This window comes from Pithys albifrons, chromosome 15 (genome assembly GCF_047495875.1).
Source record: "Pithys albifrons albifrons isolate INPA30051 chromosome 15, PitAlb_v1, whole genome shotgun sequence".
In the NCBI taxonomy this organism is placed as follows: domain Eukaryota; kingdom Metazoa; phylum Chordata; class Aves; order Passeriformes; family Thamnophilidae; genus Pithys; species Pithys albifrons.
The window spans coordinates 9,879,085-9,894,722 of record NC_092472.1 but is presented as its reverse complement, the minus strand read 5'-3'; the positions used below and the strand labels follow the sequence as shown (position 1 = coordinate 9,894,722).

At 48.8% G+C, this 15,638-nt stretch overlaps 1 protein-coding gene across 3 annotated transcripts in view; it reads right to left on the bottom strand.

Annotated features, from left to right (window-relative positions):
• SH3PXD2B (SH3 and PX domains 2B) overlaps nt 1-15,638 on the bottom strand; it is a 69,618-nt gene that overhangs the window by 14,176 nt on the left and 39,804 nt on the right. For 2 of the 3 annotated variants that reach the window (XM_071570350.1, XM_071570352.1), the window contains exons 5-7: nt 13,279-13,370; nt 4,303-4,328; nt 3,894-3,929 (exon numbers count right to left, since the gene is read on the bottom strand). In XM_071570350.1, coding sequence (XP_071426451.1) covers nt 3,894-3,929; nt 4,303-4,328; nt 13,279-13,370 — 154 coding nt within the window. The remainder of the gene's footprint in view (nt 1-3,893; nt 3,930-4,302; nt 4,329-13,278; nt 13,371-15,638) is intronic. The other variant, XM_071570351.1, reaches the window with a different exon arrangement.

The following is a 15,638-nucleotide window of genomic DNA, read 5'->3' as shown; positions in this document are numbered from 1 at the left end:
TGCTCTGAGGATCTACCCAACCCCTGAGAAAAGAATAACAGCTATAGGAAGAGAAGTACTCTCCTTTCTGCCTCCCTTGCTGCAATTACATCCATTGCTGTGGGGCTATTTGTAGTTTCAGCAGCCAATTCTGGATCCTCCAATCTAGCTATTAAACCAGCAACAGAAGTGGTAAACTGAGCTTGGAGGAAGAAGTAGGTGGTAATTTCAGGAGCATCTTCACCTGGTATAATTGGCCTTAACCACAAAAATACACACTAACGTTAACAACAACATCCTGTGTATGGACAGATTTGGGTTTCTCAAAAATAGCAGCAGTGTAAAGCTTCCCACCTAAGATGGGAGACAGCACTGAAGCTCTGCAGTTGGGGAGAAAGATTTAGTATAGTCCCACAGAAGAGTGAGTTTTGCAGACAGCTCAGGCAGGAGCACAGACTATGTATCCTTAACACTCCCCACTTGTGAGACTGACACATCCCTAGAGAAGGGATGTGCATCAAGCCAAGAGACCAATGAGGACCTTGGATTAGACTTGCAGAACTGATGCTTGCTGTGGATGCAGAACAACCACTGGGGAGATGCTCTGCACATCCCAGAACCAACCCAAGGGCTGCTCAGTGCAGTGACCTTGCTCTCAAGGCACATTGCAGATGAGTCAGCCTGAAAATCATTGCAGGATTTGTTTGACCAGAGACTTGGCCATTCACTCAAGTGTTGAGATGTACAAAGCCAGCAGGAAATTTCACAGATATGGGGGTTGCTTGTGACATTTCCAGCTTTTCCACTTACTAGCTTTGCAAGTGACAAAAGTGAGGACTTTTCTAAAAGAACTTGGACACTGGTGCCTCCTGAAGGAAACAAAAGCTCAGGACTGAAATCAGGGGGCACAGTTATTTGGCTTTGAAACCTGCCCTTGCTGTACACAACAGCCATTGCCTAATGCATCTTCCAAAAATGCCATACTTCAGATAAAGTTTCTTCTTCCTTCTCTTCTGCCTGTGCTGATCAGACCCAGAGCTCTCTCCCAGACCTGAGGAGTTTGTGAACATCAATACCACAAGTGACTTTCTCACCACTCTCATCTGGAATGGGCAGCAGATGCTGCACTGTGCTCTTCTCAAACCATCTCATCTCTCCAGAGATTCTTCCAGAACTGGAAAATAATAACATTCACCAGTGGACTTTCAGAAAGGTCCCCTATGGCTGTTGTAGGATTTGAGGGCCTCTCATCAGACTGAATACTGTGGTTTGGGGTCTCTCTGTCATTGCAGGCACATTACGGAGACAACAAAAAAGACGTGGCCATGTAAGAAAACATTTAAAACAAAACTGGCAGCAGGATATTTAAGGTCTCTGCCAGCCTCTTTGGGTAGCTCCACCCAAATATAAACCCTGGAGACAGTTTCAGGTTCCCCTGCACTAAGTCAATGCTGCAACAAACCCATATCTCTCCATCTGTGCTTTCTGACAAACTGTGAGATAAGGAGAGAACAGAAATGCTCAGAACAGCCCAGGGGATTGATATGACTACTTTTAGATGTACCTAAATCAGTGGCCAAGTAAGTCTTCAGAGTCCCGGACTCTGGGGGATAATCCACCCCTCACAAGCTGCAGGTTGAACGGAGCCTGGGCCCATGTCTGAGGCTCATAGGTGAGTGGGATTACAAATACTGGTAAAAAACCTCAGCAAAGAAAGCAAATGTCACCTGAGGCTCATGGTCACCACAGGAGGCTGCAGGCAGGCAGCACTTTAACCCACTTCACATCCCAGTGTTTGCTTAAAGCCCGTTTCCAAATGGCTTGCTGCTGCCAAGAGGTTAGAGCTCTTTCCAACACTCTCCTCAAGAGCAGGTTACCTCTGGCAATGCTGGGAGAAATAAGCAATTGGGAAACTGCTTTTTGGAAAAGTCTTGTGATTTTCATTTGTTAGTAGTTAGTAGATGACCCCTTCTCAAGGAGGATTGAATGAGCGCTTTTTGTGCCTTGCTGCATATTTGTTACCTCAAAGCAGGCCTGGCTTGAGGACCTGATGAACCTCCTCAAGGTATATGAGGAGCTGGGGTGACACCAGCAGAACCAAACTCTGTTTCTGCTGCCAGAAAATGCAAGACAGTGAGGAGTCTCTGAGCATGTTTGGCATCAACCCTTCGTAATGTTACTGCAAACAAACACCTTTCCCTGATGGCTTCTGCACACATGCCAGCTGTCATGGGCAGAACATCACATCCTGCCCTGCCAGAGCAGGGTCTGGCTTGGTTGTTACCCAAACTCTTCCCACTCCCTCCCTCCCAATGATGTCAAGCAAACAGCATCCCAAAGAGCATTTTCTCTTTCACCTCAGCAACATCCCTGCGTCCCTTACAAACCCACCATGCCAAAGGATGGCAGAGAGAAGCTGACTATGAATACAGCAGGAAGGCAGGATGAAGCTGTTTACACAAGCAGGAGAAAAGCTCCTGCTTCTCTAACAGCCAGCAACCTTAAATTGAATTCTGCCATCAAAGAACTGAGTCATGTAGCAGAAATTTTCCTCCTCTTCTTCTCAACCCTAGGGAGGCCTTCTCTTCTCATGCCTAATGCAACTGAAGAGGAGTCAAAGTTACCTAAGCATATACTGACCTCATAGGTAAACACAACACTCCTCCCTTACTCACCAAATGTTCCTGCTGAGGCAGCACACAAAAGAAGATTTCAAGATGAGGGAGATTCCAACTTTATTTTACATTTCTTTTATCGTAAGAGAGGAGAAGGAAAATATTTGCAGCCTTTTTTTGTCCCTACCCACAGCCAGACACTTCTGTCTGCCTCCAAAGCTAGGTGAAGACCCACTTCAGAACAATAAAGCCACTACTGCAGTCTGTTCTTGCAAATGGCCCATGAGAGCTTTAAAATGACCATCCCAGTGTCCTGCTTTGACAGAGAGCAGTCAGAGTTTGAGGAGAAAATGTTGTCCAAAAGTTTCAACCATACTGACAAAACCCTGTTAGTCCATCAGGAGAGCACCCAGCTATGACCTGCCCGTGAGAAAAGACCAAAACCAGAAGCCACTGTTCAAGCCAACAATATCAGGGCTTTTCATGTGCATTCTACAGCTAAACTCAGTTAACATACTGGGACACCATCAGCTCTTGAAGGACAGATGACCTGCAGCTCCAGTGGAAAAAAAGGTGAAAACAAGTCTTTGAGTGTCCCCTGTATCTTCCAAGAGGAATTCACTCATCTACAAGTGAATTGGCTTACACAGGAGTGCCAACTCTCTGGCCCAAATCCTTTCCACCAACTATTTCAGCAGAATCTCCATCCTGCCAAGGCTCAGAACTTTTTTCCTGAAGAACTTCAAACTATTTTTAAACCTGCAACTCCAGTATTTGAAAGACATCTCCCTAATCCACAGATCAAAGACTCTTCCACTCCTCTCTCCTTCTCCTCTCTCTGGGAAGCTCAGATAAACATTATACATACCAACTAGAGGGATGTTTCCCTCTATGAGGAGCCCGAGTAGAGTATCTGAGCCCCAGCCTTCTTCCCAAAGGCTCCCAGCTAGTGCCATCATGAAGCAGAACCTACTGCTGCATTGGGAGACTTTCAACCCCACGATGACCACCCGGCATCTCAGACATTTCTCTGGACTTTTGAAATGTTGCATCTCCATTCCTGCAGACCTTCACTCAGGATCTGTGGTACATCCCCTGCTCATGAAGCAGCAGCCAAGCTCAAGCCCCAGCCCACCATACCTTGGCTCCGCTACTGCCCCATGTTCACCAGCCACCACAGAAAGCTACAAAGGATGTGATAGCTTCTAGCAAGGGTCTTGCCCACCCAGACCGAGCAGGTGTCCCCCTGGAGAAAGGCAAAGCAAGAGCAAGTGCCAGGTAGCGAGCAGCTGTTAGTACCTCTCTGCAGGAAAGAGGCCGTTCTCTGGATAAACCCTGATGGAGGAACAAAACGAATGGGAGACAAGGCATAAGGTGGGGAGGGAAATGGACTTGGGGATGGCAGCAATGGTGGCAACAACTCAGTCAATGACTGAAGAGGGAGGCAAGCACAGTGTACAAAGCTGTGGGCATCTGACCCAACTTTGAGAGCACCACAGGAGGCGCAGGGGACATGGGATCAGGATTTGGAAGCTGCAGTGAAATCCGGGGTGGATGGAGGGGGCACACTGTGTTGGGGAGCCCCACGGGGGACCAGAGCAGGGGTTTGTCTTGCCATGGAGCCGAGCCCTTGCCCTGCTCCAGGAGACCACAGCTATGCGTGAAAGAAGGAGTTGGTGTAACCAGCAGAGAGGAACGGAGTCCTTACCAGACCTCTTCTTTCCAATGGGTTCCCTGAAAGAGAGAAGGAAGAGCATCAGCAGAGGGATAGGGCAATTGGGTTGTTGGTCAACTGACAAACCCACTCAGGAAAACAGAGCAGTGCTGACATTCCTCAACCAGCTAACATCTCCATGGGTGACATGGGGCATCACTCACCTTCCAAACAGCCCATCTCTCCCCTTCTTTCATTTAGTAACTTAATGTTTTGTCTTTCCCAGGGTGAGCTTGAGTTGCTGGCCTGGCCTCCTTGGTGGCTTGGTCTGACAGCTACAACTCCCACCACATCATCTGGGGAAGGTGGGTGGAATGGGAAGATCAGGCAGCAGAGTCAGGAGTGCGGGAAGCCAAAACCCCCAAAACTGCTCCCAGCACAAACCACAGCTCCCACAGAAGTGGGCACCAGTTTGAAAACAAAGAGGGAAATACTGAAGTTCCTCCATGTTCCACACCTCTCTCAAGGACAAAGTTTGGGGAGGGAAGGGGCAATCGTTTATATTCCAAAAGAGGACAAGTCATTAAAGTGTTGTCAAAGGGATGAACACCAGGGCTGTGCAGCCTTCAGGACACAGCAAGCAGGAGCTATTGGTGGTTGTGGGGAGGCTATGAGGGAGCTTCAGACCAAGTATTCTCACTTTGGCCATCCCGCTGACCACACTGCTGATGAGATGGGTTAAAAACCACTGGTCCTGGGTCTCTTTCATCTGATTGTTGCCAAGGAACATGGATGCTGAACAGCCTCAAACCCAGGGCACAAGCACAACTCTCTGGAGACACAAGGAAAGCCAAACTAAGGAAAATATGGGCCCAGAAAAACCTAAAAAAATCCTCTAACAAACCAAGACATCCAACCAGCCTGAAATCCAAACGCACCAGCCCTGTTCCCAGTCAAGTCACAGTGGTCCATGCTGCTACAAAAGGGCTCTCTGCACTTTCACATAATTCACCACTCTGGCCTTGAAATGTTGTGGTAGCATGGGCTGATGGTAACCAGCTCCCTCTTCACTTACAGAGGACACTGCTTTCCCCACTTCTCAGACACACACATGTGACTGGTCAAGACCATCTGACTGAGATGAAATATTCTGGTCCAAGGAAGAGTAACAAGCACAAAGCAGGCACTGGAGTTTCCAAGGAGGAAAACATTCACCTGGTGGTAAGAGGCCTCTCCTCAGGCTTTGAGCTGCCTGACCACTGCTTGGAAAAGTGGCTGGACCAGGCTAGACAGACCCCAGGAGCCCCTTCATCTGCTTATCAAGTCCAAACTGGGCAAAACTCCCCCTCTCTCCTTGTTTTCAGACCACACAGAGAAATGCCTCCATGCTCAGTGAGAAAGCCAGAGCTGGGCTATGCTTTGTTCTCTTTCAAGCTTATCTGCATTTTCAGACTGTAATTACTGTAGTCACTTTATTCCCCGAGAGTGATGGGGTGATGTGGGGACTCAGCTGCCTTCAAAGCCTGCCCACCCACCCTGGGAATATGTTCTGCTGGCAATGCCTTCTCCTCCCAGTCCCTCCTTCCCTCTGCACCTTAAACCTCTGGTACTCATCCATTGAGGCATCAATAAAATTAAATGAAATGCATCGAGGATGGACCAGAAACAAATGGGACATTGTTACCTAGAAACTGAAGATTGTTGCATACAGAGACCACAGACTATGCAAAGACCTGAATACCACATCCCCTATGCAGAGAGCAATGGAGGAATCTACTGGGCAAAGCATTCCAAAGACACTTCCAAACAGAGACCGCATTGCAGAACTAAATTGAATTTTATTAATAAGCCCCATTAAATTTGTCCCAGTTCAATGGTACAGCAGGGAAGGGAAACAAAGCAAGGCCAGATAAGCTTGCTGGAGATCAGCAGGTGGGTATGGCATCCTTATGCTGACAGGAGGGCGCTGATGGAAATAGCTGTTGTTTTTCCCCTGCCTTCTGCTAAACCTATTACTGTAACTCATCCCCCTGTTTCCTTTCACTGGCTGCTCCGTCTGAGTGAGGGGGCAAGGAAGGAACTGCAATTTCACTTTGCTGCTGGATTGTTCCTGGCAGGGATACAAAGAGCTGCACGTTTGAAGACCAGCAGACCTAGCACACCACCTCAGAGGGGACAAGAGCTCAGACAAGACAGGAAACAGTAATAAACTCCCAGCAGTATCTCCTCCTGGTCTGATCCCTGTGGACCAGAGAAAGGCATGCACCAGAGCTCACAGGCACATCTTCCTGGAAACTGGACCCTCCGGAAGGGAAGGAAAGGCCACTGTGCCTTTCACTGTGAAACTCATTTAGCTCCAATCCCCACACCAGCCAGGCTGTCAACCAGCACCCATGTCACAATACAAGGCACCAATACACAGCTATGGCTGTGTGCTACCAACTAGCCCCACAAAACTTCCCAGGACTGGATCTCCAGCTGCTCCCCAAAACCTTCCCACTGATGGCAAGGATTCCTGTGTGACTGGAGTCTTACTTAAACCTCTGAGCCAACAAGACAGTCTCAGTGGGCTCAGTTCCACGTCCTTCAAGAACCTACTAATCCCCCATGGTACTTTTCTTTTCTTTTTTTTTTTTCCTTTAAAGAGTCAGGTTTCTCAAGCATCTTCTCTAGTTTATCAGATACCATTCCTCTGGATCCAGTGATGGAAGGGAGCACAAGGATTCAGCAAGGATGCGAGACAAAGCAAAAAGCTTGGGAGGCAGGTAGAGAACAAACAAAGATTTTGTTCTTCAACAATATGTAAGCAAACAAACTATTTACTGCAAGATGCTGGGGACACTGAAAGTCTTCATGGATTTAACAGGGTCACAATTCAGGCAAAAAATGTTAACTAAGTCATTAATTATAAAATGAGGTAAACCCTAAAGGCAAGAATAGTACTAAAGAAGAGTTGTTACAAGCTTGCTCAGCTTTAGACTCTTTCCTAAGGCACGCTTGGTTGCTGCTAGGCCACAGTTTCTTGAGCTGCAGGGAGGTGGCCCTGAGGTTGCCAAGTAGAAAAGCCTACTTTGCAGTGGGACTCCTGGAGGAAGGTGCCCCAACATGTTCCTCAGGGACCTCAGCACTGTCCCTGCTGCCCCACAGCCCTGATCACAGCCAGCTCATGGAATAGGTGAAGGACAGTGGAGCACCAACAGAAGGAAAACAACCCCAGCTGCTGCAAAACCACACAGGAGCCACATCAAGATGAGACGGATCTGAGGTCAGCATTCCCAGAAAACATCTGCATAAAAACCCCCTCTTATTAAAAAAAAATTCCTTCTGTAATACAATAATGTCACCAAAATAGCTATCATGAGGTAGTTCATCTTCTAAGTATTCAGCAAGCTTGGAGATGTTAACAAAATTTATGCAGGCGAGAGAGACTAAGATATAACAGAGCTCTTGTTTGGGAGAGCTGATGTTTAGCAAATGCTCCAGTAAGCTCTGAATGGAGTCCCTGTCCCCACACTCCGTTAGCACAGAAAACCAACTGCTCTTTCCATGCAACTGGCACAAAGCGTATTTTTGCATATTATATTCAGCTCCTCTGGTATTTCTGTCTGCTGTCACCTAGGAAAGACAGTTCCCAGCAGAAAGGGAAGAGGATGGCTATTTTGGAGTTGAGATCCTGGTGAATCTGCACGTAAGCATCAGGAGAACTGCAAAACAAACGATTCAGTATACAAGCTGTAATTTGTCTGGACAGCAGGACAAGAACCAAAAGCCACAAACCAGCAAGTATCCATATGCAAACCAACATCCATCAACTCATGGATCCCTAGTTGACCAGCAAAAGCTCCTGGAATGGCTTCCTACATGGGGTAGCCACTCCATCCTGAAGCAGGGACCTGAGTCTCCTCTTTTTCTAGCTTTTGCCCCTAATACTCTCAAACACCATACAAAGGTGACCAGGAAAACTTTTGTTCCTGGCACAGCTCAACTGCAATGAAAGGTAAGCACACAAAAGCTACAGGGAAGCAGGAAGAGAAGAAACTTGCTTCTGGAAGATACTACCTACATGTTTGCACTTCCAATTTATGGAAACAAGGAAAAGAAACAGATTTTCTTCCTGTTTTAATGATGGAAACATGCTTCTGTCAATCCTCCTCTTCCAGCACTTTGGACCAAACACAAATCCCTTACCCACAATGGCTACCAGAACCACGGCCCTAAGCAGGATCTTTCATAGAATCATAGAAAGGTTTGTGTTGCAAGGGACCTTCAAGATCATCCAGTTCCACTCCCTGCCATGAAGCCACAGTTTCTCTGGGCAACCTGTGCCAGGGCCTCACCACCCCAACAGGGAAGAATTTCTTCCCAATATCCAATCTAAACCTACTCTCTGTCAGTGTGAAACCATTCCCCCTTGTCTTGTCTCTCCCGGCCCTTGTAAATAGTCTCTCTCCATCGCTCCTATGGGCTCCCTTCAGGCACTGGAAGGCCACAATTACGTCACCCTGAAGCTTCTCTTTTCCAGGTTCAACAGTTCCAATTCTCTCAGCCTTTCCTCATAGGAGAGGTGCTCCATCCCTCTGAACATCTTGGTGGCTTCCACTGGACTGACTCCAACATGTCAACATTCTTCCCCATATGAGAGACAAGCTGTCCCAGGATCATATAAGACCTGAGTCTCATTTTAGCCCAGTTCTCCCTTCCTTGGTTTATTTGGGCTGGTGCCTGCCCAGATTCCCTGTCAGTCTCTGAGCAGGAATCAATCCATTACTGTGACTGCCAGTGCTACCCCCACATCACCGCATTGTGCCAGGACTTCAAGGGGTTACTGACAGAGTAAGTGAGGCTGCTGCAGGAATAACCTCATTAGCAGCACACCCTTTCCCCCGATGGTCAGCTCCCACCTCATTTCCAGGCACCTTCCAGCCCTGATGGCACATGCACCTCCCAGCACTAAAAGCCCTTTGCTGATTCAGCAGCAGCTGCAATACAGCTGAGCATTGGGTCCTGCCCATCCCCTGCTCCCTCCAGTGATGCTTTCCCTGGCAGGGAGAACCAAGGTTACTCCCTCTGCACTTAGACCTCCACCCCAGCACAGAAAACATCCACAGCAGCAGAGCTCAACTGCCCTTGAAACGCCCCAAAATCTACCTCCAGCCAAGGGCTGTTTGGCTGAAGGAGCAGGAAGGAAAGTTGGGGATGTGAGATCAGAAGGTACCCAGGTATATAGAAAGGAAGGAAGAAAATAGTTTTTAAAAGCTGTGCCTGTGCCCCCACTTGAAAAGAAAAACGGGTTCATAAGAGGTTTCTCATAGTCAGGGGTATGTCCTGCCTCTAGTCCCTGGGAAGCAGCACCAAGACAGCCCCTTCCCACTTGCAACTGTGGTCAGTGATTAAATAACTCCTTAGTAATAATAATAACTTATTAATAACGACTATCATCTTGCTTCACTACAGAGTTAACCTGGGCTCCCTCATGCCGCACAGCCGACTTTCAGCTGGCGAGAAGTGAGCAGCTGAATGCCTTGACTCAGCAGTGGCTTCATGCCCAGCCGTTCAGACTTCCTCAGCCTTATTCCAGAAACTCTGCTGTGGTTAAAAATGGCTTTAAACTGAAAAAGAGTGGATGGGAGGTAAGGGGGGTGTACACAGCAAATTCCCACCTCAACAGCTGAACATCCTGCTGCTGGTCAGACCTGCTGAAATATGTGGGGAGCAGGAATTTGATGACTTCTCTTCTTTTAAACTATAGGGCTTTAATCCAACACTGAGGAGAAAAATCCCACATCCCCTCAGATTGCTAACTTTCTGGAGATTTCTTTTTCCATGATGATTTCTCTTCCTCCCCTGCTCCCTTTGCACTGCTCAGTGGAGTCACTTCTTCGCAAATTCGTTCAAATTCAGCCTCATTCTGACCCACCACTGGACAGAAGCAGTTGAGCTATCCCAGTCCAGAGCTTGCTGGACAGAGATCCACATCACAAAAGCCACTGCCAGTGAAAAAAATGCAACCTCCTCCCTCTGCTCTCCTGTTTGAAGTAGTCTCTCCAAGCAGTAGTACATAGGAAAGAGGGGACAGAGGAAGGTCTTCACCTCCCTCTTCCACCCACCAACTGCTGGAGACTCCTGTTTCAACTCCACTTTTGGCTGTGACATCACACCCAACTGGAAGCAATGGTGGAAGAAGGAGGCACAAAGTCAGCATTTGACCCTGTCCCTCTCTGCAGGACAGGCTGTGGCTTGTAGAGCAGGTGAGAGGCTGAGAAGGGTTGAAGAATCCAGTTTGGAGGGATGGCATCCACCAACAACCTGTTTGTGTTGGTGGTCCCAACAACAGCACAGGGACACTGAAGGGAGCTGCACTGCAAGAAAGCAAGAGAGCCCTGGCTCAGCCCAGAATGAACTCCAGTGTTAAGGAAAGTAGACACCACAGGGGCCTGAAGAGAAATGCATGGGCCGTACAACCTCCTTTTCCATTCCCAAACACTGCCAGATTCAAGAACTAAATTCACCCATTGCAGCTAAATCAAAGTTCCACAGACTGCAGGCAACTATGGCCCCTGAAAGGGGTTTGACATCCTGGGGCAGTGAGAGTTAGGTGAACTCTCACCTGCACGCCAGACAAAGCAAGCAGAGGATGGATCCAACAGAGGCACGTCCCCTTCAGTGTGGGCATGCTGGGACCAGAGGTGTCAGTGGGGAAGCCAAGGGAAGGGACAGGGAGCAGGAAGGCTCCCAACCACAGAGCCCTGAGAGTAGCTGCTTGTCTTGGCACTGAGCATGCTGACCAGTCCTTTTTCCCTCCCTCATTCTCACCTCTCAACCACCCAGCATAAAAATCTGCCTTTTCCCTTTTTTTTCTTTTTCTTTCACTCTGTTCATGGTCTGGCTCCCTTTCAAATTCCCGGAGAAAAGTATTTATCTGCTGGATGAATGATGACATCTGGCCAAACCCCAGACACGCCATCACGTCTGATCCAGCCCAGCCGTCTATCACAGCTCCCATCTCGTTATTGGTAACCTGGCGACATGCCAGCACTTGGGGCTCAGCAATGGTCTCCCACCAATCTCTCCAGAGGAGAGTGTCAAGGACTTTTATTAATTAGCATGAATTGTAGCTAATAAATACCCCTCTGGCATTCAGAGTGGGATGGGAAACACAATAGAGATGTCCTTGAGATGCTGTAGCATTCTGCTGCTGGAGGCAAATGGAAAAGAGTCACTCGGTAAGTTCTTCTGTGCATTGCAAGCTTGTCTCCCCTCCCTGGAGAGGAGTGGGCAAGGGGGAGGCAGCATCTCCTCCTCAGAGAGGATCAGACAGCAGGAGAGAGCATGAACACCACTGGATTCAGTGGTGCATCACCTGCTCACCCACCAAGCACTGCAATGGCCAAACACTCACACACACAGAGCAATTTTGCACCCAGGAGTTGCCATGCGGTGGGATGTCCCTGAGGATGGACCCCACAACACAAGCACAATCTTGGGATTGGGCTTCAGACTGGTATATCTGCTCCCCTTGTCTGTCAGACCCAAACCAGGGAGGTGATGAGGGATATGGCATGACTGCTGCAAGGATGGACCACTAGCAGCTACAGCTTCAAACATAGCCAGGCACAGAGCTGCACCACTCTGGGGTTGCTGCCCAGCACCCAAAGGTCTCCCTCCACATCAGAATGTGCTACTTGTTCTGGCCACAGCCCACACCCTGCCTGGTTTCTGGCTCAGACTATTAGGCAAAACAAAAGTGAGGAAAGTGGGTGCAAAACTGAAGCAGCTCTTCCCTCCACTATGGATGAAGGTGCCACAGCCACAGGCAGGTTCAATAGCTGACTCCCACTGTAAAGCAGCTCACCAGCCTCACTCAGGGCTCAAAGACGCATGCACAGGCAGCACCCTACATCCCAAAATAGCCCCAGGGGCTGTTAACCCCCGTGATGGCCCCCCCTTGAATGTCCTTGGTAAGCCCATATTTTCCTTGTGTGTCTCGCTTGCCCCTGAGCTGATGCCTTCCCTGAGGGATGACCGATGGGGTGGAAGGTTAAGTGGTCAGCAATAGCTGGGCAGGACAGATGACAGCGTCAGCTGACAGCAAGCAATTAGTTAATGGGCTCCAGGGCCCTCAGACCAATCTCATCAGTGACCACGAGCTGCAGGAGGAATGATGACAGGCCAAGCGAATAGGAGCCAAAGGAGGAAAGCAGGCATGGGGGAAGGGGGAATTATGAGAGAGAACAAAAATAATCTAAAACCCAGAGAGAAGTTATAGTCCACACAAGCATGATACTTAGCTGGAGACCTAACAGGCTCAGTTGCTGCTCAGAAGACAAAACCAAAATGCCTTTATCTACCTCCACACCCTTCCAATAGAGAATGCTGTCAAATCAATTTACTGCCTTTTCTCTCACAATTAATCAGGCCTCCTCCATTGCTCAAGCTCTGGTAGAGCCATGCACCATGTCACATGCAGCACAAAAAGAGAGCTGCATAGCGGGAGATGGAGGCGGCTGCTCAGATTTATGCTGCTTGTGATTAGTAAGAGATGCGTGGCTCCTGGCCAAAGCAGCTCATAGTCACAAGACTTATAACCACACAGAGTTGCATAAGGCACACAAGATTCCCTGCAAACACTCCTTGGTTTGCATGGAAAGACTCTAGAGTGTTGTTATGGATGTGGCTCATGGACATGGCTAAGGGAAAGAGCCTTTGAACCATGTGAAATGAGGCTTTTCAGACTATGTTTCTGAAACTGGTATTTGCAGTAGGAAGTGACTGAGGAGGAGACAAACACTTAATGGGGTCCCAGAGAAGTGTTTCCACTTCCCCACTGGAGAAGGCTACAGCAAGAGTTGGCTGATTGGGCAGAGACGTCCACCTTGAGCTGGACAACCCCTGCTCCCTCTCCAAGAAAGTCTCCAAATCCCAGATCTGTGACTCATGGGGGAACCATTGATGAACATCAGACTCAGAGATATCAACAAGTAGTTGTGTTATATCACCATCCCAAGGTTAGCAGCCATCCAACCAACTTACTCTTTGGGGGGTGTCAAGTCATCAGGTCGTGTCTCAAAGAACTGGAGAACCTCCTCACACTGGGAGATGTAGGGAGGCAGCTGGATCAGAGCCTGAGGATGAAACAGAGACACCAGTGATGGGAAGCACCATGACTGTGCAAGGATCTGGGTGAGAACAGGCTCTCAGAGCTCAAGGGCCTGGGACATGGAATCCAGCTTGCCACTCATGTGGTTCCCGCACACAGGAGTGCAGAGCCAGGCGGGGGAGAGCTACAGCAAACACACACCAGAGTGGGGCAAGATCCAGAGGGCACTTAGTTACACCCACCACACCACCCCAGCTGCAATTCAAGACTAAAGGAGAATAAGCAGAGACTGCCCAGGCCCTGCTTAGCCCAGCTCCGGCCTTTTGGGCAGATGTTCCCTCACAAGGTAAGAGACACAGGGATGTCCATCCCAGCATCCAGCCTCCTGACTGGGGCAGGGCTCAGTTTCCCGGCCATGCTGAGGGCATGGAGCTGTCATCCTTGGGAAAGGCTGTGCAGTTTACATGTGGCAAACTCTCAGTGCCATCAGCTCTGACCAGTACATCCCAAAAATGTTCCACTGGGTAACAGCATCTTGGGAAGAGGCAGGAAGAGAATCAACAGGAGACAAAAGCACAGACACCAACTCATTAAGGCAAGGACTGGAAGGCCACTAGGCTGCTGTGGAATAGCAGGAAATATAAACTGCCTCTGTTTTGCTTCTTCCCTTTCAGAAAGCCTGTTGCAAAAAAGCTCTAAAGTGGGACTTGCAGGGTGAGAGTATGCCTGGCTGGGGGAGCTGGGGGCAGAGGCTGGGGCACCAATATTTGCCTTGGCCAGAGATCTTGTAAGTCCTTTCCAATTTGGTCTGGGCAGGACAGCAGCTGCCTGGCAGAGAGCCCTGCCTGCCCACTGCTCGTGCAAGGGAAGGGAGTCACAGATTGATGGCAACTGCAAAAGGTAAAACACCCCAAAGCAATTAAAATAGGGACTGTTTGAAATCAGGGAGCAGTGCTCCAGTCTGACCTGGAGCAGATGTTTAACCAATTTTTCTTCATAACTCCCCCTCCCCTCTATTTGCTGTCACAGCAGTCTTGTGACAGCAGTGTGGGCAAACCAAACCTCCACTCATTGCTGCATTGGAGTCAAAGGCACATTTGCAACGCCCTCAGGTTACCACACAGATCAGATGTGGCTTCATATTGACCTAACTGCTGGCCCCAAAAGCCCTTCCAGCCATTCAGCAGACAGTCACTCACTGCCAGCACAGCAGACAGGCAGACCACTTAATCATGGGCCAGACGTGAACAAGATCATATGAGAGAAAGGAGAGAGAAAACTACTCACTCCATAGCCTTTGGGTCCAGGGAAGGGCTATTCAAAGATCAAGTTTTGCATGGATGCCATTCCCATGTGGTACCACTCCCCAGTTCCAGCATGCCATGAGCTATGCAATCTCCCCCATGCCAAAATCATTCTCATTTTGTGGCCTGGAGGAGCCTTCATATCCTCTGAAAGCAGGGGATGATCACAGAAAACACCCTGTTCTGGAAGGAGGAAAGACAAGACCCACAGCTCATTTCCCAGGACATTTTGAAGGAAGCCCACCTAGAGCTGGCTCTGCTGGTCTAGCGGTGGCTGAGTCAAGCAGGCCACCCTGCAGCCCAGCTGGCCATGGACTACAGCAGCTATGGCCACTAAATCAGTGACAAACAGCTTCATGTCTGTCCCACCTCTGGCTTTGCCACCCAAAGGAATGAACTAGAGAGGGCCATCAGAACACAGATTCAGCCCATGGCGTTGGAGACACAGCAAGTCACCTTACCTATCCTACTGCGTGCAAGCTGAGGAGAGAGGCCATTCACCAAAGCCAGAGAAGCCTTGCTGCACTGAAGTCCATGTTTCAGGGTGTGAGAAAAGATTATTCTCTAGCAGCAGTATTTTTAGTGGTCCACCCAGTCCCTTCAGGGTAGAGCACCTCAGCATTGCAGCTCCTTCATCAATGCTCCACTAACACCTTCTCAAAATCCCTGAGACAGGAGAGAATGCAGTTCCCACACCAGGAAAAAGACCAATAGATGTAGAACACAAAGAGAACAAACTGGACAAATGCAGCAGCCTCCCACTCCCCCTTCTTGTCATTCCTACAGTTATTTAAAGACTCATTGAACAAATGGTTGCTCTTAGCAGTTGCTCTGATTCTTTTTCTGCTTTTCCTGTACCTCACCTTAAATCACCATATTTTTCAATATAGTGGGACCTGGAATAGAGCCCTTCATTAAGAACACTGCCTTGAGAATCAGTGGTTCCCTCCCTTGCTCCTTTTCCCTGCTTCTACCCCAAATCTCACCCA